At 39.0% G+C, this 24825-nt stretch overlaps 1 protein-coding gene across 3 annotated transcripts; it reads right to left on the bottom strand.

Annotated features, from left to right (window-relative positions):
• Window positions 1-380: 380 nt before the first annotated feature.
• Window positions 381-24503, bottom strand: LOC122665162 (26S proteasome non-ATPase regulatory subunit 2 homolog A-like). 3 transcript variants are annotated; one of them, XM_043861237.1, is made up of 26 exons: window positions 24317-24503; window positions 24108-24208; window positions 23264-23384; window positions 23109-23168; window positions 19247-19314; window positions 8830-8872; window positions 8465-8530; window positions 8206-8244; window positions 8039-8121; window positions 7491-7605; window positions 7203-7269; window positions 7021-7024; window positions 6410-6572; window positions 4254-4361; window positions 4067-4171; window positions 3844-3984; window positions 3655-3759; window positions 2877-3098; window positions 2579-2692; window positions 2288-2503; window positions 1887-1946; window positions 1695-1808; window positions 1515-1600; window positions 1318-1426; window positions 1018-1196; window positions 381-923 (listed from the first exon to the last, which is right to left on the bottom strand). In XM_043861237.1, exons 1-26 carry the CDS (start codon window positions 24425-24427, stop codon window positions 848-850), a joined length of 2676 nt encoding a protein of 891 aa, XP_043717172.1. In that variant the 5' UTR covers window positions 24428-24503; the 3' UTR covers window positions 381-847. The 3 variants fall into 3 exon arrangements, with proteins under 3 accessions (XP_043717172.1, XP_043717171.1, XP_043717173.1); XM_043861236.1 differs by lacking the exon at window positions 7021-7024 and having other exon boundaries at window positions 6410-6568; window positions 7195-7269; XM_043861238.1 differs by lacking the exons at window positions 7021-7024; window positions 8206-8244 and having other exon boundaries at window positions 6410-6568; window positions 7195-7269.
• Between the last annotated feature and the right edge of the window lie 322 nt (window positions 24504-24825).

The following is a 24825-nucleotide window of genomic DNA, read 5'->3' as shown; positions in this document are numbered from 1 at the left end:
GGGTTTCTCACTTCGATTTTCCCTCTTGAGAAAGTTTCAGAGAAATTAGAAGGAAGACCAAAACTCCTTATGTACAATTCTATATTATGGACTTGTATAAATGTGACTAACCAAGAAAAAGAAAGAATTACTGAACCTAATACGAAAGAAAGTTTCTAAGAACCTTAAAGAATCATAAGCATAGAGAGTGCTAGCTAGGAATAGATTCCGGCTTTGGCTTAGATGTCTTAGGTTTATAGGTACTGGGAATGGAGTGAGCCTTGTCATAATGGGGCTTCTGTTGGACACCCCAAACACTCCAAACAAATTTCAAGGGCGTGCTTTCAAGGAATAGAATGCCAAATATTCATCCATCCTTAAATCGTGTAGATAGTATCACAAAATAAATCCATGTAGACGAGATGTTCAACTGGGAAACCCAGCAGGGAAACTTTCTAAGACCTCTGGAGAGGGAAAATTTTCATCAGCGAGACATTTAACAATTCAATCAAACAGTTAGTGGGAACAGAAAAATAGACATTGCATATACCTCAAAGCTATTGTCTTAGATACAACCAATTCTCTTCCCCTGCACCTCCCCCTTTTCTTCCTTCCCTTTCAAGAAAAACAGATATTTCCAGGCATAAACCAAATAAAGAACACTTTACACAGGAAGACCACACTTTTTTCATCCCCTAGTTCAATAAATGATAGCAGAAAACTTCTTCCATAGGTGATTTCCCTTGTCACGAGGCAACAGTCACTTCCCTATATCAGAATCATGCATGACGCCAGGCCAGTCCACAAATTCGGACATACACTAGGCCCCAAGGAATTTTGTCATCTTCAAGTTGCTACACAATCAAGCCTAGCGATCCTCTTGGTATTCCGGGTTTTCTCTCAAGATGACGAAGCCCTCCAGAATGGGCGAAAGTGGAATGTATCTGCAAAAAACCAAATGGCATTAGTTCGCAGTGTACAAATAGAAAAGGGCTAACAGCAATCCACAATAGATCAAAAGATTATGGTGTCGTTTACTTCTCGGTCGCTAGTTCAGCTCTATCACCGGCAGCCAACAGAACTGGGGTTGAGTGTGTTTGGAATCCAGTTATGGTCTTGGGCCGACCAGCCTGGCCAACCACATCTACTGCTTGACCTACCCGCACAGGCACCGACAAAGGTTTCAGGTTCTCATCCACAGTCAACAACATTCGAGGCTGCTCATCATACACCAAGAATGAATAACTTTTAGATGACAAAGAACCACCACCAAGGTAACAATTTATATGACGAAGTTATAAACTGAAAAGAACAGAAGAAATCTAGTCGAGAATGGACCTGCATCGCCAATACAAGGAAGTAAAGAACATAATGATATTTTCCTAGGATGATTGATTTCATGTCCAGACACGCATGCAACAAGATAATTAATCCCGCTAGTGCTGTCCTGGAAGGACAAACAAAAGAATTGATTTCTTCAATAGGCAATAGTGCCTACTTTTCCTTACAAAAGAAGTGGAGAAGAGTTGACTTACGGAGACAACAGGAACCTCTCAGAATGGAATGGAGACAGAGTTAGCAAACCCTTCCCCAGATGAACAAGACCTTGAGCTATTCGGACCTGCATGAAGCCAACCCAAATGAGTAATAGAATAGTTTTCTATAAAGCCCAAGCAAATTAAAAAGGAAAAATGGAATTGAGCATCAAAGCTTACACAGAAAAGGAGACTGGCTTCTTTGTAATAATAGCTTGAAAGATTCCGAAGCATGCCAGCTATTCGAGCATTGTTGGTGCCTGCACCTATCAAACCTAAGGAGATGATGGCAGCCTGCAGAAACCCGAGATACCTTTTAGACTCTAAGATGATAAAATGTTCAAATTTCAAGCATGCTGCAAAAGGATATACCATAGCTACTTCTGAATCTGTATCATGGCTGAGTCTGCTTAACGTGTCCATAACATTGACCTGGTCAGGAACACCAAGTCAAAAAATTTCCAAGCATCAACATTTCTGAAAGATTAAAAGCTAGCCCCCCCCCCCCCCAATTTATGTACATAACAGAACGTCGGACTCTTTCTTTTCTCTTTTATTTTATTTATTTATTATTTTTTTATATTTTTTTTGGGGGGGGGGGGGGTGGGGTTACAGGTAAATCGGCATTTGCTTTTATTTTCCAAGGAAAGGACCACTTGGCTTCCCATTCCCAATTATCTAACAGAATTAATTGGGACCACCTTGCTGGCCACCATTTTCAGTCAACAAATGCGAGGGTACCAACAAATAAGTACAACCACTCAATTCATTACCTTTGGGTTGGAAATGCAGAGGAGGCCAAGAGCCAAAGGAACTGCCCTTCGGATATTCTGCTCTCCATACTGCAGCAAATGCTCTAATGATCGTATAGCCATCTCAAGACCCAGCTCTTCAGCCATTGCTACCATAGCAATCCCAAGAACAGCAGGTCCCTGGTGCATCTCACCCTTGTCAAGATGTTGAGCACAATGCCCCAGAAGATGCTGAACCTGTATGAAGGAAGAGTTAATGACTAAGACCACACGTGATCTCTGAGTTCCATCGGACAAGCAGAGAATATATACCTTGAGCACATTTCCCGTCCCAGCATAAGCACAAGATAGCAGCGTCATATCACAATATTTTCTAATTTTGTGATTAAAAGTTTTGGAGACTTCAGTAGTAGCCTCAACACTTTCCTGTCAAACACCCAAAGATTGGTAACACACTTGTATTGGCAAGAGAACTGCATTTGTCCATCACATTCTAGAAACAGATATTTTTTTCTTTTTTTTTGGGGGGTGGGGGGTGGGGAAGGCATTTAAGAGACTTAAAAACCATCAAAAGTATCAAAAACAAGCCATAAATCATGAATTCAATTACCTGCTTCCCAAGGTAAAGAAGACCAAGGCCTAGAGGCAGAAGCCGGGTTAGAGGCTCACCCAATTCTGACTCACTCCGATCCATCAAGGCAAAGACGATGGCCTGGGCAACATCCTCATTACATGAGCCCACATATACCAAGCCCAATGAGATTGTCGTAAAGGCAATCACATCAAGAGGAGCTTTTGAATCTCCCAATATCGGAGATAGTTTCTTCCATACCTGGCAATCAAGAAATCAGTCAAGCATAAAATGGAAGTCATTACCATTCACAAAAAGAGCAGTGATATGTACTGCACGACAGCAACCAAGGTGTCTACTTCAATAAACGGTTTTGAGAAGCAAACAAATACAGCATCTCTAACAATCGAGCTTAGTCATTTTCAGTTTCCAAGAACAGATAATCCAGTGACAAAAAGGCAGTGTAACAATATATCTCTGGATCTTATGTACAGTATAATTTCAGATAAGTGATTCCCAAGTGGGAAAGGGAAGATTTCTCCTATCTATCGGGTAGACTCAGTCACTAGTAACTCCCCTTATCACAGTTTTCTTTTTACAACTCAACCAAGCCTTTTCAGAACTAAATGGGGTCAGCTACACACCCTATTTCGCCATTCAACTTTATTTAAGCCCATATCTATTGTCAACCCAAATCGACTCAGATCTCCTTTCTCACCACTACTATCACAGTTTTGTTTAAGAATAAAAAGTCTATATTAACGAGAGCTCCCCCCACCCCCTTCAAAACAAAAAAGCAAAAAAAAGGTCACTCCACCTGCTCATTCTCGGTTCCTGCATAAGCGAGGCCAAGGCCCATAATGGCACCAATTCGAACAGTTGAATCTTCTTTTCCGATATAATCACCTAGAAGCGCCAATGCCTGGAGGACGAAATCCAAAAGATATCAAGAAAAATCTGGGGATCAATAACGTTACCGTGTATAAAAACTATTGAAGTGGCTTACAGGGTCACAGTCATTCTTGATACCACAGTTGACAATGCCAACTCCCAATAATGCACCAGCAATGACATGATTGTCGTTGCTGTGAAAATACTTGTCAATCTGTGCGAGGCCAGAATCGACATCCCACAACAGAATCATACCCTACAACCAAGAACGAAAAGATAAATCTAAGATAGAAGTCAACGAGTCCAAATTGAACAGAAACCTAGAGGGGAAAACATACCAGGCTCGCAGCAGCACTGGCCTTCCCATGTTCCTTATTCTTGAATAGCCAGCTGCCAGTAGAACCACCACTAGAAGACTCTGAAGGGACAGTCATCAACTTATCCTGCAGACCAGAGATAAATTACAAGAGAAATGCAGAACATAAAGATCTGAAAAGAAGCATGGCCTCAAAAGTGCCTATTTACCTGGCCAAACCCAGCATTGACAAATGCATTGACAAATGTAGCTGCTAAGTTCTGCCTAGCAGAGTCAACACTTGCACCAGCACTTGCCCGGCCATCAATCAAGTGCACCTAAGAAAATAAAAGCAGATTAGCATATAGTATGCTGCAAGTTTATACCTAAGGATGTCAATGTGTATGTGTGCATGTGAGTTGGCTACCAAAGGAACTCCAAGACTTAGATGAGTATCAACTTGGTGCAGTATTCAGCTGCTGTTAGAAAGAAGAGGAAAAAAAGAACCTGCAGTTTGGTTTGGTCTGATTTTGCGCCAATTTTCTTGTTCGGAACCAACCCTGTGGTTCATGAATGGTTTAATTCTGGTTCATCTAGAAACCAAAACAGAATAAGGAACCTCCCCCGTGCATGGGCTGAGTTGGAACTCTCCTATCTTGATCCAACAACCAACCACGGTTTCAAGAATCGGGATCGAATCGGCCGGATTGGTATCGGCCGAGGCCAATTACAGCCGATCCGGCTTGTCTGATCATTGTACGGAAAAACCCTAGATGCCATGAATATACCAATTCTGGGGCCAATCCAGGCTGATTCCGATCAGAACCGGATCCGGAATTGGCCGGGACTGATCTTGATCCCGATTCCATGATCCTTGCAACCTACCAACATAAAGAAACTGAAACTGAATCTTACTACTTTCAGACGCAAGCTATTTGGATACAAAGAAAAAAAGAAATACATTTTGCACGGAGAGGAGAGAAGCGGGACACTGAAAGGCCAAAACAGTGACAAAAATAAGGACAATTACACTAGTAATTGAATGCCCACTGTGCTTTATCAACTTGTAATAAGATCTCTAATGCAGTGCTAATCACAAACCAACAAAGTCCAGCGGGAGATCAACTTGCAACAGGATTGCAAGTATAGAGACAACTCAGATATGCATGAAATTATGGTTGAATGGTGGTCTGTTTTTCAAGGAGAACAAGTCTGTAAAATCTTATGTTGTTATAATGGTCAGAATTAAAAATATGGGGTAGTCTCAAAAATAGCAGGTAACCAAAATAGAAACTCAGATTTTGAAACCAATAGAAAACAGCAACCATTAACCAGAATTTAGAAAGTCAAAATTGGAAATATCAAGGAGTTATTAAAATAAGAAAGTTGCTGAAATAGAAAGTTCTTATTTAGTAGCTCATAGAAATGACAACTGTCAGTCTGTAACCCAAAATAGAAACATAAAATAGATTTAGTAACTAAGGAACAAAGTAAGATGAGAACATAGAAATAGAGACTAGAAGAAAATAAGAAGAAGATTGAAGGAAGGATATGTTAGGCCTCTCACCTAACCCTGGAGAACGAATCCCATCAACTCCAACTTTGGCATCCCACAATAGAGCAGTTCTGAATCCCACAGAACCATGCTCAGTTTCTCACAGAAATCACAAGCTCATGGCTAATCTTTTTTCACAAATCGTTCAGATGGGTATGATCCCCCTCCGGTTTAGGAAAATAGGAAAACCCTTATGCATGGGAGGGAGAATCCCTTACAACTTAAGTCTTCTTCAAGATAGAAACTCCTCTAGAACTAAACAAAATCAAAACTATGGCTGGATTGTAGCATATCTATCCATTATCTTATAGTTCTATAAACACTACTAATATAAAAAAAATACAACTTACTAAAATAGAAACAACACTAATCCCGTATAGGCCTTAAATCCCAAATATTTGGGCTTACAGAATTGACCCATTATAATAAAAAAAAACCCAAAATTAACCAAGCCATCACCCATATAACCCATTGAGCACTCAAAATTATGCCTATTGGTCCATTCTTGGCCCAGTTTGACCCAACCAATAGCCTGGTTTGTCGCTGGCCCTCTTGTTCTTCTAAACTACATCAATCTTTGTTGACCATTGAAGTTAGAAACACTTAGACTGAGCAGTAGGAAAGAAAAACTTAGAGATCACTGGCAGCAGAATATCTTTAAGACATCAACTATATGGTATACAAAGGTCATGAGACAAACAGGGTAGAATGAAAACAACAGCCATTTGACTGGAATCTGGATGAGGAAATACTTGTAACAATATCTACACAAAAGGTAGAATGAAATAAAGCAGAAAGTACTTTCAATATTATGAAGATATTACTCAATACCTTATAGATATCTTCCGGAGATTTTGGCTCCATGACCTCTATATCACGGGCAAGCGTAAGATAACCTTCACTTAACTTGGTGTTATAAACGATTTCTTCCAATGCCTCCCTCTCATCATCGTCTTCAGTTATCTCCATATCAAATCCGAAAGGAACACCCTGCATTGCAGAAATATTGTTTTCAAACAATTTCCATACTTATTCATACAACAAACTAACTAGAGTCTCTAAACACATTCACAAGAAATTCACTACTTCAAACATACCCCATTGACCTTGTTTCTACTTGTCCAAATACCTAATCCCTTAGTCTCCTCCAACAGAAACCCCAAATAACAGCCATTATAGCACAAAAGACTGAATTCCAAAAGCAAAAACCTACAGGGATCACCATAAACTAAACAAAAGACAAAATAGAGAGAAAATGGAAAATGCTATGCCCGCACTAACCAGCATCAACCAAAGTATAGCTTTAGATGGTAAAGATGAAATTTCAAGTTCTTTTTACCCATCACCAACAAAAAATACATCACCAGAGAAACAATTCACAATTTTTCACTAAAACAGTGTTGGTTAAGCAAAAAACACGAAATGGCAGCAAGAGTTGTCACTGGGCTAGAAACGCAAGGTAACCAATATGCAGTTTTGCTCCTTAAGAAATAATAGTACAGAGATTATGTTAGGAAATTCTAATAGGATTACATACCTTTTTAATTGGGTATATCTTAGTGAAAAATTAAAAGCAGTGATAGGAAAGATGAACCAACAAGAAATTTAGGACTTACGTGTCGACCAATAATGTAACAGAACTGTTTTCTTTGGAGTAGATTATCACAAGATGTAAACAACTGCTTCACATACTGTCAAAGAACACACGAAGTATAAGAATTTCATTGACTAAAAGTGGCCCCTCTTGAATGGCAACAAAGTGTATTCTATGTATAGGAGGGCACAAGAAGTTAAGGAAAGAAATTCCCAATATAAAAAGAATCTTTGTTTTAAAATTGCAACATTATTATGTATCTTAAAGATAAAATCAGAAGAAAAAAAATTATTTCCATTTCCAAAATGAAGTGCAAACCTGCATGTTATCAAGGAAAAGTGCAATTCGAAGTGCACTCGGGTACTCTTCGAACTTTAAATAAATCACATATGCTATATCGAGCACTAATATATCATCTGGTCCAGGAAGATAGCTGCAACATGTTGCCATACAGACTCATCAGTTCATAACTTGCAATCAGAAAGGAAAGAACAAGGAACAGAAAAGGGAAGCAAGTAACTGGTGCTCCAATCCTGTTACCACATCATTGTAATTATTGTTATGGGGAAAATAAGGCTACCTGGTCGTGTGAATGACCACCGCACCCCCATGGAAAGGCAGAAATCCCTGAGGGTGCGGCAGTCATTTCGCGAGGCCCTGTCTAGACGCAAGAGCCACGCACCGCACGCGACCAGATAGTGTTCTCTTTCCCTATTGTTATTGCCCCCTTTTTTTAAGGTAAAGACTACATACAACTACTTACTAACTTCCATAATCCACATGGCAAACAAGAACAATGAAATAAAGGGCAAACATGCTTTTGATTGTAGATTTCCATGTTCAAATTAAAAAAAATTGGTAGTTACCTAGCAGAACTGGTGAGGTACAAGCATGTCCTTTTGTAGTTTGTAGCATCAACTTGTTCAACTAACGTATCGAGGTCTTCTACCTGGAGCCAAATAGAAAAGTTACAATAACAATTTGCAACTCAGCCAAACAAATGGGACTAAAGGCAAAAAAACCTCAGGAATACCTCCATCAGCAGATCCACAGCTTCAGGTTCGGCATTGTGCTGCAACACAAAGACAACAGGGGGAAAGATTCAACATTACTAATGTACTCCAATCTACAACACAGCAGGACATGAACAAAACAATTACATCATTTGATAACACATTTCCAGATTAACTAGTGAAATAATAATTCACAGAAATATAGACCATGAAATGTCAAATAAGGCTACACATTACACAATAATGTGAAGTGACCAAAAACATTCATATGAACTGTACCTTCAAATGGAAAGCAACAATTTGCGTTACAAGTTCCATCAGATCATCTATTGAGGCATCCTCCATCTGCAGTTGAGCACGATGGAAAAAATATACAAATTACAAAGATCAGACATTCGATCTCACTAAGGTAGACACTAATTTGCAGAATTCAATAAAGTACCCAAACATTAATCATATATACCCAAAAAATTAAAAGAAAAAGTAGATTTTTCTCAAAATATACATGCATTATTTGTAGTCTTTCCCTTGCACCCAGAAAAATAAAATCTCTTCCAGTTCCTCCTTTCGTTTTTCTAAGGCTCTTCTGACCCTTGCAATCAAAGGGAAATAAACTTTATAGGATCAAACTCCAATCATCTAACCTGTCTCTTTGCATACTCCAGTGCTATTTCTCCAGCAAGGTTCCTAGACACAAATATATAATCAACAGCGAGGACAGATAAATTAATATTCTATTACAACACTATATGGAATTGGTAGCAGAAAATATGTTACTAATCAGATAGTAGGAGGGGGATCAAATAACAGTCAACAATGCCAGCCAATGCAGTCAAGAGAGAGATGGGGGAAGGAGGAACAGGCAAGGGCAAAAAATAAATTCTTGGAAGGTCAAAGGTATTCATACATGGACACCTATGGAACACAGCATAATCGTAGCGGAGGCAAGCCAGCAGCCAAGTCTAACACTATCGTTTTTTTATGAATTTCAATCACAAATAATTTAAAGCAAACAAATGTATACAAGGCAGACCTCACCAGTTTAAGCTAGCTAAATTGATTCAAACATACTTCAGTCACTTCATAGGTTTGAGTTTTATCTCACATGAGGTTGCTAATACAAAAAGCTTGGCTGCATTGAAGCAAATTATACACAAATTTTCAGCAAAAAAACTAAGGCAGAGACATGGCACCAAGCTTCCCAATATGGCGCCATATACGTCCTCCACTCTGACTTGCATAAAAATTCTCAAGCTCAAAATCGTAAAAATTAAGCCAGAACTCTCCAAAGATATAGTTAAAGAAGAGTATGTTCTTGTACCATAAGCTGCTCAGTGAAGCTATCTTCAGGACATAAAAGTTGTCTGGGAAAGAGAAGGCAATTTGGGGGTGGGGGAGGGGGGGGGGCATGTTTGGGTATTGATCTGAATGTATTCAATTTGGCATCATCGACCAACTTACTGGTTTTGCATGAGGAAGACCCACAAAAGACAACTGCCTAAACCCATTTGAGGATAAAACCTTATATGCCAAATACAGCAGATAACTACAATGTGACTATTATCATCTGACTCAGGGCGCACAGAGACAGCTCATAGGCATTTCTTGAGATAAGAAAATATATTAATCGTACACAATTCCTTACAACATGTATTTTTCCATTCAAAGTCCAAATTTGAAATGTGAATCAGAATTGATTAAAATCCAGACCAAACATGAGTCAGACAACAGGTCCCAGTCAAACGAACGGCTCTTCTCAACTCCCCTCCCCTTTCTGATAAGTAACACATCGTTGATCAAGAAAGAGAGGGTGGTGTGAGATATAGTAGTACAATCCTTCATGAGGGGAATAAGCTCAAAGTGCTATTCCAAAACAGCAGAAGGAACAACATCCACCCAGAAAACAAAGAACTTAGTTCACAAGGGAATAGTATTCCCAAAACACATCATAGGATGAACAGCCCTGTTTTGCCAATTTATCTACCACCTCATTTGCACATCTCGACTTCCATTCATGGAACAAGAACTCGCCGAGATCTCGGTAATATCTCGCTATTTTCAAAAGACGAGACGAGATGGAAGGCGAAATGGAAAACTACACTGTTTCGGTCGAGATTCGGTTCAACCGAGACTGAACCAAAACCCGCTTTAAGTTATGCTTTAACTCGACCAAGCTCAACTGGTCTCGGTGCTCTCGGTTGTCTCGACAGTGAAGCTCCAAGAAACTTGAAAAAATTTAGTTTTGACCCCATTTTTCGACGGAAAACTCGCCGGATTGCGCCGAAGGTAGTTCAACAGCCTGGTGGAAGTAGCAGTGGATTGATCCCATCCCAACCACCTCTTCCATACCCTAGAAAAGGGTTCCTTCAGATAGTTGATGACAACACTTTTATGTATTATGTGGAAGAGTACGCAATGCTTCGGCAGCACTATGACATGGGAAGCCTATGTGTCACATACAGAGGCTAACTTGCTTCGAAACTATGGCTTGGAATCATAGAGGTATATGTTAAGATCGACGTATTTTACACTTTTACATTTCTAATGCTTATTTAAGTAATTAAGTTGTTTTACATTAATTGTATGCTTTGATTGCTTTCTATTACTAACTTATCTGTAGAATAGGGCCTATTAGTAGTTTAGTATGTCGCACCCTACCAACCTAGGATTCAAAGTCAAACTCCTATTTGGACTTTGATTTTGGAAAATTTGATAGTGCTATTGTGTATAAATGGCCCAAAATAGGCTGTATACCAAGTTCCATGACCAAACTAGGTCAAAAACCCACCGAAACCATCAAACGAGTTCAAAAAAAAGTGCACCAACTCACCAAGATCTCAGCCCAACTTGGTTTGGGCAAAACCAGTACCGTAACCGAGTTTTCAAACCATGCTTCCACTGGCACATGCAGTTCATCTAGGAGAGAAGATAGTGGATGGGTCAGATACAACGAACTGATGTAGATCAAAGGAAAAAAGAGAGAAAATGGGCCAGTAGTATGGTTCAAGCCCAGCCATTAAGCCCCTCCATCGATGCCCAGCCAGCCCTTGGGTTGGGCTTAGTCCAATGGGCCTAATTTCCAGCCCATTAAGTTGTCATCTAATAAGTTCTTGCGTGGGGGGACAGCTAGTTTCTACCTTCTAATTTTATTTAGTTGCTATGTAATTGAATATTAGTAGGTAGTGTCATACCATAGAAGCATCTTTCCTTTTATTTAAGATTATTGTACAAGGTTCCTACTATGCGTGGGACTCCTTTTTATTACTTTTCATTTTCTGTTTTGAGTGCTACAAGCCATAGTTGTCACGGCATCTAGGCGGCCCAAGGCATTGGAGGGGGTCCAGACGCAAGGTGACACCAACAAAGCGACTAGGCGAGCCTTGACAACTATGCTACAAACACCTATTAATTGTAAGGACCTTGAGCCTATACGCACAATTTAATGATGAATGAAAAGCTTGGTTATTTAGACATGAATGCTGTGAGATGAAGGGAGACGTAAGAAGCCCATTAGATTAGTGAGAGACTGACCAAGGCCATAGGTAAGAGGCTTTGGTCATATCCCTCTTCTTCTCCCCCCTCCTCTTCTAGCATTCCCCTTCTTCGTTACTATTTTGATAACCCTACAACAAGGTGTTGACAGTGAGGCTTCGAGTCATCTAGTTCCTTTATTGTTGCTGCTATTTGGTTGTTTGAAGAAGGCTACATTGATTCCCCAAACAGAGGCTGCCATTGAAGACTCAATCCAACCACGCAGCACCATCTTTTAGCCTCCTACCACAGCAAGTTGCAGGCCATGATATCTTCTGTTCTGGTCATCAACTACAGCCCAAATCCCTAGGCTGGTTGTCTTGTGGCTGTAAGTTTCTATTTTCCTCCTACAGTTTCTAATTTGTTTCATGAGTCGCCACATCCAGCCATCAGTTGTGGCTGATTTTCTGAAGTCTTAAAGCATCACAGCCACTTCCTTCGATAGTAGTTTTGGCTCCATCAGTGGTTCTATCAGCTGCTACTGCTGGATTGTTATTCTTGGTCATTGGTTGCTAATAATGGTTTAAATCTGTAATCAGTGATCTGTCCATCGGTGACAGACATTTTGGGGCTGTCCATTGTAATTGAGACATATACTTTTGCTATCAATTTGGGGGTATCCTACCCTAGGGCCTATGAGTTACATGTAGTTACTAAATTTGAAAGCAAGCTGCCACATACTGAAGGCCTGCTGTAGTTGCCAATCCAACCATTAGATTATGTTCATTGTTTGGGAGTATATTACTGTTGTCGTACCCATAGTATTAAAACTCGTCTCGGAAGGCCATTTTGGCCAGACGGAAATTTACGAGATACTGAAATTGCCGAAATATTGTATTTTTTCTATGAGTTTTGCTTGGCCAATTCGGGGTGTAAAATGCCGAAATACTGAAACGAAATGAGCGAAATTTAGACGAAATGGTGCATTTTTTAGACCAAAGTTTCACCGAAATTTCCGAAATATTGCATCTTTTCATTTCGACATAGCATCTCGTCTCGGCCTGGCCAAAATTTTCAAAATTTCGGGCGAGATTTTGAACTATGGTCGTACCCTTGCTGTTGACCTAATTTTAAGTCTGATCCGACAACTATTGCTGCTGTTATTAGGATCCTATACTGCTGTATCTATCTATCTACACCATTAAAACCTAAACCGCAGAGGGATACCTTGCTGCCTTTCTCTCTCAGGTTCCTGAATGCATGACCTGAGACAGTATCTTGTTTGCAATCCTTCTTTGATGATTTGATTTCAACAACAGTACCTCTTTTGATTGTTAAGCCCTATGGTTGGTTGCGGTTTACACATACTTCAGGCTATTATGTGTTAGCCAGCCCTTCTTCATCCAAGAGCATACCTTATTGTGATCTTCAGAAATGTCTGACCTAAGTACTGCATCAACTGAAATGGAAGGCACAGGTCATGGAACTGATATTCCTTCCTTCCGTATTAGCTCCATCAAGTTAGATGGGAGAAACTACCTGATGTGGTCGCAGTCATGCTTTCTCTCTATCGATTCTTGTGGATATGTTGGTTATCTTACAGACGAGATTGTTAAACCTACTGCTGCTGGTCAACCTCAGGAAAAATCATGTCTTTTCTCATCAACTCGATGCAACCTAACATAGCAAGGGGTTATTTATTGCTTGATACTGCAGCCAAAATCTGGAAGGCTGCCAAGGAGACTTATTCTCAGGTTGGTAATGATGCTCAAGTCTAGGAGTTGTGAAAGATTTGTGAGACCAAACAAAAAGAACTTAATCTGTCACAGTACTACTCTGGCAGGAGTTGGATTTTTAAGAAGACTTCCAAGATATCTGCCCTGATGAAGCTACCGCTTTCAAGAAACGTGAAGATAAGTTGAGAGTATATGATTTCTTGGCGGGTCTTAATGTTGAGTACAATCCGATTTGTGCTCAAGTTCTCAGCAGAGATCCTTTTCCCTCTTCTTAGCAGTCATATTCTCTGGTACAATTGGAAGACAGTTGTCGTACCGCAATGTTGCAGCCATGTCACAGGAACGATCAGCCCTATAATCTAGCCCTGGTACTCAACCTCGGGGTGGTTCACACATTCTAGTGATCGATCCAATTCTGATCAACAACCTGTTAACTGCGACAATTGTGGAAAGGAACGTCACACTAAGGATCACTGTTGGAGGCTTAATGGTCTACCAACCTCTTCTCGTGGTTGGGGTCGAGGACGATCTAATCAGTCCCATGTGAACCATACAAAGACATCTGACACTGCAATCACAGGTTCCTCTCTTTCTCAGGATGAGCTGCAAACTCTTAGGCGTCGCATGACCAAGTTGGAGCCCTCTACCACATCAACACCGATCTCTGCACCTGCCCAGGTAACAAATGGTTCCCTCTCCTCTATATCCGAAAAGGTTTCTATTCACTACTCCCCATTACTAACCTTGCAATCTGTTTTACATTTTCCAAACTTTTCCACTATCCTTCTTTCTATTAGTAGTACCACTAAAGATTTAAATTGCAAAGTCAACTTTTTTCCGTCTCATTGTATCTTTCAGGATCTGGCGACGGGGACAACGATTGGCTGTGGTAGAGGTGGTCTCTACATGCTCGAGGATGGTCTTCCTTCAGTTTCACCTGTTCTCAGCCGGACTCACCAGACAGTTTCATCTCCAGCAGCCTTGACCGAATAACATCAGTGGCATAGAAGATTGGGTCATCCACCCATTGGCACATCATCTAGAATATTTCTTAGTTTAGTTAATCAGTGTAATTCCCATGATTTTCATTGTGATGCTCGTGTTTTTGCCAAGCTAACCTGTTCAATTTATCCAAGTTTGAATAATAAGAGTACTACACCATTTCATTTGATTCACTCTGATGTTTGGGGCCCTGCCCGCCATGTTTCTATTTCGGGATACCGATTGTTTGTGACCCATTTTATTGATTGTCATACCCGCACTACCTGGGTTTACTTATTACACCATAAGAATGAAGTGTTTCGCTGTTTTCAGTTGTTTCACAGTATGATCTGGATCCAATTTGATGTGGAAGTAAAGACTCTTCATAGTGACAATGGTAAGGAGTACATGGAAGGCCCTTTTCAAGCTTATCTTGCGGATCAGGGTATTATTCACCAGACTAGTTGTGTTGATACTCCTACAAATGGGATGGCAAAAAGGAAGAACAAGCACTTGTTGGAGGTGTCCCATTCTCTCATGTTTACTACATAGTCCGAAATCTCTCGAGATCTCGCCGAGATTCTCGGTTTTTGGATTTTCCGAGTCGAGATGGCCTACGAGTCCCAAAAGTATACTTTCTCGCCGAGATCTCGGTTTGACATAGGCAAATGCCCATCTAGGTCCTTTATATGAGTGCCACATCTCGAAATCTTGGTGGAAAATCTTGGTATACAGACAGCTATCTATGCCAGGAACCAAGGTAGACAAGACAGACACTTATTTATGCCCAATATCATTTAAGTACATGTTTTTGTATTTCATTTACTTAAGATATTATTCATAAATAAGCAAATACCCCCTTATTTGAATCCAATAAAAATAGTTAAAAAATCAAATTCCAAAAGGAAAAAAAGTCAACCCCCCAGTTCAAGAACAAAAACTGGATTTTCGACGGTAGGTGCAATTTTCAACTTTCTAATGCTGGGGTTTTTCTCAAATCTAAAAATTTCATAAATCTTATTATGCAAAACCAAAAGTGCGGTAAAATATTTGTTTGTTTTGATGTCCAAAAAATTATTTTCATTCAGAGCGATTTTGGCGGTATTCACTTTCCAACAAGTCCAAGATGCTTAAATCGATTTATATTAAGGAGTTATGCACGTCAAACTTAATTCGAAAGCTGCGAATACCGCCAAAATCGCTCGAATGAAAATAATTTTTGGACATCAAAACAAATGAATATTTTACCGCACTTTTGGTTTTTAGCAATGTTTTACCATAATAAGATTTATGGAATTTTTAGATTTGAGAAAAACCCCAGCATTAGAAAGTTGAAAATTGCACCTACCGCCGAATATCCAGTTTTTGTTCTTGAACTGGGGGGTTGACTTTTTTTCCTTTTGGAATTTGATTTTTTAACTATTTTTATTGGATTCAAATAGGGGGGTATTTGCTTATTTATGAATAATATCTTAAGTAAATGAAATACAAACTTAAATGATATTAGGCATAAATAAGTCTATTTGTTCTATGTCTATCCTGCTTTCTAGCATAAGTAAGTGTCTGTCCTGCTTTCCCACTAACTGAAACTCCTATTTAGACTTTGTTTTTGCAAAATCTGATAGTGCCATTGTGTTTAAATGGCCTAAAATAGGCTGAATACCAACTTTCAGACCCAAAAGAGGTCTAAAACCCACCGAGATGGGCTTCCGAGTCCGGGGGGAAAAAAAGTACACAAACTCGCTGAGATGTCGGCGAGATCTCGGCCCAACTCGGTTTTTGGCTGGGCCGAGATGGCTCCGAGACCCGAGTTTTCGAACCTTGGTTTACTATAAATGTTCCTTCTCAGTATTGGAGACTTGGAGTGACGCTATTCTTACAGCTGCCTACCTCATTAACCGAATGCCTACTCGGGTATTGGACTTCCAATCTCCTCTTGATGTTCTTTTTGGTTCTACATCATTTATTGTGCCACCTAAAGTGTTTGTGTGTGTTTGTTTTGCCCATAACCATCGTTTGCCTGGTACGTTGGATACTTGGATCCCCAGGGGCTTAAGTGCATCTTTCTTGGTTACTCGGCTACTCAAAAGGGGTATAAATACTATCATCCACCTACTCGGCGTGTGCTGGTTACTATTGATGTGGTCTTCCAAGAGTCTGTGGCTTATTACCCCTCCTTAGCACCTCTTCAGGGAAGTCTGGTATTGTTGAAGATGTGCCTCCTTCATTGCCTTCATTGATTCCTCTTGATAGTGATAGCCCCATGGATGAGTCTTAGTTGAAATGGATGATACTTTAGTTCAGGGGGAGTTATAGCCAAAGTCTACACAACAACAACATCAACCGGCTTTGCGAGTCTATTCTCGGAAACAACATGTTGATACCACCACTACTACTCTGCCTGCACCAACTCTACCCAGCCAAACGCCATCTCCTGATCCAGGCTCTACTCCAACTGGTAACATCCTTCTTCTAATATCACTAATCCTTCTCTTGATTTACCAATTGCAATTCGAAAAGGAGTAAGAACTTGCACTCAACATCCCATATCCCATGTGGTGTCATATGACTCTCTTTCCCCTTCCTATCGTGTGTTTGTATCTTCCTTCTCTTCTGTTTTCGCTCCTCAGAGTTGGCATGAGGCACTTACAGATCCTTGGTGGAAAGCTGCTATGCTTGAGGAAATGAGGGCACTTGGGAAAAATGATACCTAGGAGTTGGTGGCTCTTCCTCCAAATAAGAGACATGTGAGTTGTAAGTGGGTAGTCACAGTAAAACAGAAGATGGATGGTACTGTGGACAGATACAAGGTCAAGCTTGTCGCTAGAGGATTTACCCAGACTTATGGGATTGATACCAAGAGACGTTTGCTCCTATGGCAAAAATAATACCATTCGAGTTATTCTCTTGTACAGTTAACCTAGAGTGGGAACTGCAACAGCTTGATTCGAAGAATGTGTTCCTCCACGGTGAACTTGGAGAAGAGGTATATATGGAAATACCTCCAAGCTTCTCTTGTCCAAAAGACTCAGGACACTGTTTGCAAGTTAAAGCATGTGTTATATGGGTTGAAACACTCGCCCAAAGCTTGGTTTGGCAGATTTCAAAAAGCCATGGTGTTAGTTGGCTATAAGATCATACTCTGTTCATCAAACGGTCAGGTGATAAGATTACAGTTCTGAACATGTATGTTGATGATATTGTGGTCACTGGAAGTGATTCTGAAGAAATAACCCGGTAGAAGGCCTACTTGGGTAAGGAGTTTGAAATAAAAGATCTAGGGAAAATACTCTACTTCCTTGGCATTAAAGTTGCTCGCTCCACCAAAGGAATCTTTCTCTCCCAAAAAAAAAGTATACCCTTGATCTTCCCCCTGAAATTGGAATGCTAGGATGTCGTCCTGCAGATACTCTCTTTGAGGCCAATACTCATCTCAAGGGTAAAGATGGTGAACCAGTTGACAAAGCTAGAAATCAAAGGTTGGTAAGGAAACTAATATATCTTTCACACACTTGGCCTGACATCGCTTATGCTGTAAGCCTAGTTAGCCAATATATGCATGATCCCTATTCTACTCACTTGGATGTTATTTTTCGGATCCTTCGTTACTTGAAGTCTGCTACAGGGAAAGGTGTCTTCTTCTCTCCACATGATCATCTACGTATTGAGGCCTTTACTGATGTTGATTGGGCAGGCTCTCCTAATGATCGTAGATCCACTTCTGGTTCCTGCACATTTGTGGGAGGAAAACTTGTTACCTGGAGAAGTAAGAAACAAGTAGTTGTTGCTAGATCCAGTGCTAAAGCTGAGGCTTGGGCCATGGCCCAAGGTATTTGTGAGCTATTGTGGTTGCAAGGTCTTCTACAAGATTTGAGTATGTCTACAAACATTGCCTATGATGCTATACTGTGATAGCAAGTCAGCAATCAGCATTGCACATAACCTTGTTCAGCATGATCGGACAAAACATGTAGAAATTGATCGTCACTTCAACAAAGAGAAGCTAGATCAAGGTGTTGTTTGCATCATGTTTGTTAAGTTTGGAGATCAGTTAGCTGATGTGTTTACCAAGGGTCTTAGTTGTAAGCTGTTTCACCCGATTGTGTCCAAGTTGGGCATGTGTGATATCTATGCACCAACATTGAGGAGTGTTGTAATATAGGTGTAACATGGTATAAGGGTATAGTTGGTATTTTGTCTTTCTAAGAATATTCTAAGTTTGTCTTCTTCTATTATAAATAAAGGAGGCTGTGGTCATAATGACACAAGTCATCAATTTTCCCAAAGATTTCCATCAAAGACATGTAATTATTATCAGATTAAAGGTTTCTGATATCACAACATGTATTGGATGTACATGCAAAATGGTAACAACATTTAGCTTCATCAATATAAGCAGATAACAGGTTAGAGATTAGGTTCTGGTTTCAAAAGAAGTAAATAAATTCATAGGTATGTAACCAACCAAAAGAGAAAAGTATCCATAACTTCCTGTAAAAATGCTATCTAGATTATTGACATTCTAGCATCCGTTTTATAACATAGAGTAATTTACTAGTGGAAAATATTTATTGACAAGCTTCTTTTGACCTCATTATGATCATAACTTCTGAGGAAAATACTAAATAGCACAGTTTTGTCTTTTATTGAATAATGGGTTGATGTGTCACATTCCCTATACTTTAGTTATAGTCTTCTAGATTTTCACATAACCATGACAAAAGATATTATCATGAGCCATAATACTCCTAAGCAGTACTCAAGTTCAAAACCATAGATTAAATGTAATAAAAACAAATAAAATGCAGTAGCACACCAAACTCATGACCCAATAATATCAACCATTGACTTAATTGAGTCAACACCTGCTTACCTCACATACTCATGACCCCATGACCCAATGTCTCCATCTGAACCTAATAACCTGTACTTTAGGCTGTCCTGCAAGAGTAAGTGACCATCCGATAACATATTAATAGCAAAGGATACAAAAGTCAAGTTTTGATGGAGAAATATAATGGAAACATCAAACTTAGGCAAAAAATCATAAACAGCTTTTTATAGAATTATCAAACTGTTGCACATGAAAATGATCCACCAGTTAATAATTCCTATTTAAAAGAGACATAATGGAAATAGGTATTGCATAAAATCTTGTTCAAATATATGTCCAGAATGTCAGAAACTAACAAAGAAAAAAGAATAAAGATCAAAGACAGCAACATTAATAAAGAGACAGAATGATGCAAAATTTCAGCAAGAAGAGAAGTGGGCAGTTTTGTTTAAGTGAGGCTTAATTTGAGTGCCCAATGGGTTATATGGGCCATGGGCTTACTATTGGAATGGGCGAATCTAATAAGCCCAAATATTAGGAATTTGAGTCCTATATGGGATTAAGTAGTTAGTTTCTGTTTTGGTGTTTATTGTTTGTTTTATATGATGTGAAGAAGATTTGCATGGAGGATATTCTAGAAGATTGAATGAAGATTTGCATGGGCCGCATGTGACCTGTGTGGAGAGGAAGAAGATTGCTGGAATATTATGTTAGATCTACTACTGCGTACTGTTTTTTTTTTGGGTGGGGGGGGGTAATGGATCTTAGTTATTAGTCAACAGCTAATTAGTAGTTACTACTTTCTGTTTCTTTCCTTTTTCTGTTTTAGCAACTAGATCTTCTTTCTAGAAAGTTGCTTTTTTCTGAAGTTGCTATTTTGTAGCTACTTAGTAGACAAGACTTGCTATTCTTGTAACATATACTGTAATTTTATAATACAAGCAAGGGGAACACATGCGCAACAATTTGGAGTGACTGAGATTGGGTTTGCCCTTCTGTGGGTCAGGGGTGATGTTGTTCCTTGGACTGTGGTGATGCAGCTCCAACCCTATTGGGGTGAAGCAATAGGTTGGTATTGGTGGTGATTCCATTCCCACCGGCCAGATGATGAAACCTTGGTCATATTCCTTTTATTTCTTCTTTCATATGTAGGGGGAAAAAAGTTAGAAAATTCTATCATCAATATTGGTTTGTCCCTCTATGCAATCCTGTTGCAATTGATCTCTCTTTGGCTTAATTGGTTTGAGATTAATTCTGCATTACTTGGTATAAGAACTAAAAAGGGACGGCAATCGAAATCGACAGTTGTTGCATTCTTCTTCTAATTGAAGGTTGATCATGTGAATCTGATTTGACATCACTACAAAACTCATGGTTGAGGTTTTTTTTTTAAGACGGAAAGAGTTGTTGCAGAATTTCAGCAAGAAGAGAAATGAGCCTATTGTTTTGGGTTTGGTTTAGTTTATTGGGTCCAACTGAACCTATGTGATGCAAACCTGAGAGGGTAAGCAAGCCAAGATCGAATCTGGAAGAGAATAGGGGTAGGTGTTGGACAGCTTGGGTCAGATTTGGTTTAGTTCTGATCTTGCTATGTTGGTGTTTGAATGATGAAGGTGGTGATGGTGCAAATGGTGATGGATGATGAATGATGAATGTTGAAGATAGTAGGATAACTTTGGCAAGCTAGAGTCCCACTAGTTGCCCAGCCATAGGAGTCCCACCTAGCCCGCTATAGGAATCTCACTTAAGCCCTCTTGAGTCACACAAGAAAATATTCAGATTGTTTGCTCTAAAAATTCATTGGGTGTCTTTGAGAGCAGCCCATGGTTTGCATTATATAGCAGTGAGGGAGGCTTTAAAAGCCTTGAGTACATCAAGTAGCATTAAAGTAGACTCTTAGAATTCCAAAGCCCCTTTGGAATTCCCCATACATAGATACCAAATTCTAGACATGGAAAACTACTCCCCAAGACCTAGAAACTAAAACCAATAAAACATTAAAGACATAATACATGAATCTAGGAATATGAAAAGATTAACACTAGACTCTAGACTAATACTTAGAAAAATTAAAAGACTTATCTAACAGCCTAGGAATAGGAAAAGGCTTATAAATATGCCTAAGAAATATGAAAATAAGCTACTACTAAGCTTATAAAATCTTGAAAAGGATGATCCAACCTGCTTCTCTAGGGTTGGGGATTCGTCAAAAAATTTCTTCAAACTTGTACTAAAACTTAACAAAGATCTCTCACAATAGAAGAGATCATAGCCCTCAGATCCAAGAGCATCAATGGCAGTCTCAAGCTCTTCTTCTGTGATTCCAACGATGGCAAAGATTTAAGATTGGGCAAAAGACCAAAAACAAGAAGGGCAACAGAATGGTTTTGGCCATCGATTTGCCAGCAAGCTCCCTTAAAATTAATTGAGGATGACATTCCTCCATGGCAATAGAGAGAGAGAGATGCGTGGAATGGGGAGGAGAGAGAGAGGAGGGTATTTGTCCAATTCGTAAACTCATTTTTATGTAATCTTGTAATTTTCCCTTTCCTGTATGTTCTGAGATAAACTGTAGCTGCATCATATAAAATTCTTGAGTATATAGATTATAGATTGTGCTATTTTGCATGCCAATTCACAATACTGTGTACACCAATATTGTTCAACCACAACATATAAAATTCTTGAGTTACATAGATCATTACCTCTACTATTGTTTGACTGTACATTTTCTGGTGTTATTGTGTATGCCAATTCACAGAGGAACATATAATGAATATGCTTATAATATATAAGTTTTTTTACACTTCACATTGATTTATGTTTATTGCTTTGTTTTTTAATGAATATGCTTATATTATATCCTATGTTTTGTTTATTACATGTTGGTTTTATCATATTACATTGATATTGTTCCATACTGATACTAGCATAATATATATATATACAAAGACTATATAATACACACATAGGTGATGCCCAGGCAAGCACACCTAGGTGCCCCTCCACCGTCTTGGGTCACCTAGGCGTCTTGACAACTATGCTCTCATCTTTTTCATTTTTCAATTCAACTTATCTCTTTTTTTTCTTTTCTTTTCTTTTTTTTTTTTGGGGGGGGGGGGGAATAACTCATCAATTACAGAAAGAACAAACAATTAGTTGCCTAGATCAGTTTTGTACCATTGTTTCTGGATTTAAAAGTTTATAATTCTTCATATATTAGCCTTACTGGTTGGTGCAATTATGTACATCCAATAACTCATCAATTACAGAAAGAACAAACAATTAGTTGCCTAGATCAGTTTTGTACCCTTGTTTCTGGATTTTAAAAGTTTCTAATTCTTCAAATATTAGCCTTACTGGCTGGAGAAATTATGTACATCCAATCATCCACCTTAACCAATTAGCTCCAGAATTGTCACGGCATCACCTATACAACGCCTAGACAACTATGATTAGCTCATTCTTAAATTAGTTTTCAGCTAAATATACTCTGGCCAGCCAACCAAACTTATTACCGATTAGAAGAATACTTCTATTCTCTAGCACACCTCCTATCCATTCGTGTTAAGTGTGGTGCATCTGAGTTGTTTTGCTTAATTTCTTTAATTCTCAGTCCCTATGTATCAAAATTCAAAAGTCAACCATAAAAATATGCATATTTCCTTTTTTAGTTAGTTTTCCTGTACATTCTCTACTTCTTTCCTATTACTAACAGAACTTGAGCAGGGAATTCTTTTTCCTACACCATGCCCACATAGAAAACACTAAGCAATGACAATAGAGTTCTTTTTTTATTTTTAACTGAGAATCACACGAACTGCATTGAGTGTTCCATTGTCAAAATATTGGAGTTAATAACTACAAACTAGAAATAGCATTATGAAGCAACGTCACATACCCGTTCTCCTTCTGCCGACATAGTCAACGCTAAAACTGAAAGTATGTCGGCTAGGTATTTCTGCAATTAAGCAGAGAAAGGGAAGGTGAGAAACCACACAAGATGTCTTCTGTCCAAACAAACATAAGTAGGAAACCAAAACAAACGGTTAATACTTTTTCAGGGGAATCCGCCATTATATCGTAATATGCTTTTAAAGTTCCATAATGAGGACGAAGAAACTTCAGTGGCTTCGGAACTGAAGTCATGGAACTTGTTGAGGTTCGTATCTCTTGCCTACAAGAAGACAGAATACACATAATCAAGCTAATCTGTAGATAAGTTGTTTCCCACAAATTAGATAAATGTTCTGCGCAGATTTATCCACAACAGGTGAATACATTATTCCCCATGAAAAATAAATTCTAAAGAATAAGAAACAGAGTGTTACAACTGTAGTTATCCCTAGTAAGATCCCATAGAACAAAGAATATTACAGCATCAAGAAAGTACACTATCAGAAAAAACACTTCCATGTGCTGGACCACCATTAAATTTTACATGCTGTATATAGATATCAAGAAGGGCCTCTTCTATCATATAGTTATATTGATTAAATGAAAACTCTGTCTCAAAACATCCACAGAGGACTTCTTTATAATAAAAAATTTCCATCAGACAAATAACCACGAGGTATTTTATCTAAATTAACAATATGCATGAGATTCAATATATTTGTTGCTAAATTTATTATAATTAACTGGAAGAAAAAAAATCAAGAAAACTTTGACAAAATAAAATTGTATGAATCTTATCCACGATAGGGCATGCATTCCCTACAGAGTGAGATTCAGGATTACTTTTTATATAGGTCATAGCTTAGAAAATGTACGGTTTAAATGCTCCAAACATTCAACTTTAGTTTAACGTAATTATTCAAACTTTAGCTTCTCCCCCGCTTCCCCAAACTTTATTAGTTTGCCTAGTTTTCAATCCCCGCAAAAACTCGAAGAAAGCTACCTCATACTCTCGAGGGCGACTTTCTGCAAGCCTGGGTCAGGATCGTGAACTCTCTCAACATAGAGCTCCAATTGCTGCTTCAAGGCTAAATCTTCGTCCGACTGTAATTAATGGATAAAAACAAGCATCAGATCGCACAGCTAATACGGCTAGTGGCGGAGAACTTTCATAAAACCATAAATATATGGAAAGGATGGTTTTAAACATACAAGATCTTCCTCCTTCTTTTCGTCCTTCTTCTTCTTGGGGTCCTTGGAGGGAACCTTCAAAGAGGCCTCCTCCCGACTTCCGCCATTGTTAGGGTTTGGGTCGGTCGTCATGTTTCAGAGCTCCAACAGTGAACAGACCAAGAATCGAATGGAGCAGGTGAAATGAAAGCAGAGATTCTGAGGGAGATTGGGACTTCGATACAGTGATACACACTTGTGTATTTATGGATTTCTCATCGGCTTATATCTAGGGTCGTTTTTAAGCACTCTTCTTTCTTCTTTTTTCTTTTTTCTATTGTTTTTCATAGAAACATTTTTGCAGTTGTTTAGTGTCATTTATGAAACTTGTTATTTATTTACTTGGGCAAGAGATCATTGTGTGTAATCCATGCGGCAGCGCATGAGATCACTCGCAAGTGCATCAAAATGGATGGGATTTAAAATTCATTGGATCATTGGGTGGTAATTTCATGCATTTCTGTGTTTAGATGCAAGAACACGTGACCAGT

This window comes from Telopea speciosissima, chromosome 6 (assembly GCF_018873765.1).
Source record: "Telopea speciosissima isolate NSW1024214 ecotype Mountain lineage chromosome 6, Tspe_v1, whole genome shotgun sequence".
In the NCBI taxonomy this organism is placed as follows: domain Eukaryota; kingdom Viridiplantae; phylum Streptophyta; class Magnoliopsida; order Proteales; family Proteaceae; genus Telopea; species Telopea speciosissima.
Note: the sequence above shows the minus strand (reverse complement) of the source record. Positions and strands in the feature narration are given on the sequence as shown.

Bases quoted from the DNA above. Each gene is read 5' to 3' on its own strand.
- LOC122665162 (XM_043861236.1), bottom strand. From the start codon at position 24,427: ATGACGACCGACCCAAACCCTAACAATGGCGGAAGTCGGGAGGAGGCC. The intron at 7,270-7,490 runs GTTTGCACTTCA...GTTCTTTGACAG, and splicing joins TTTTCCTTGATAACATGCAG to TATGTGAAGCAGTTGTTTAC. The intron at 4,362-6,409 runs GTATTGAGTAAT...TTATTTTCTTAG, and splicing joins CTCCGGAAGATATCTATAAG to GTGCACTTGATTGATGGCCG.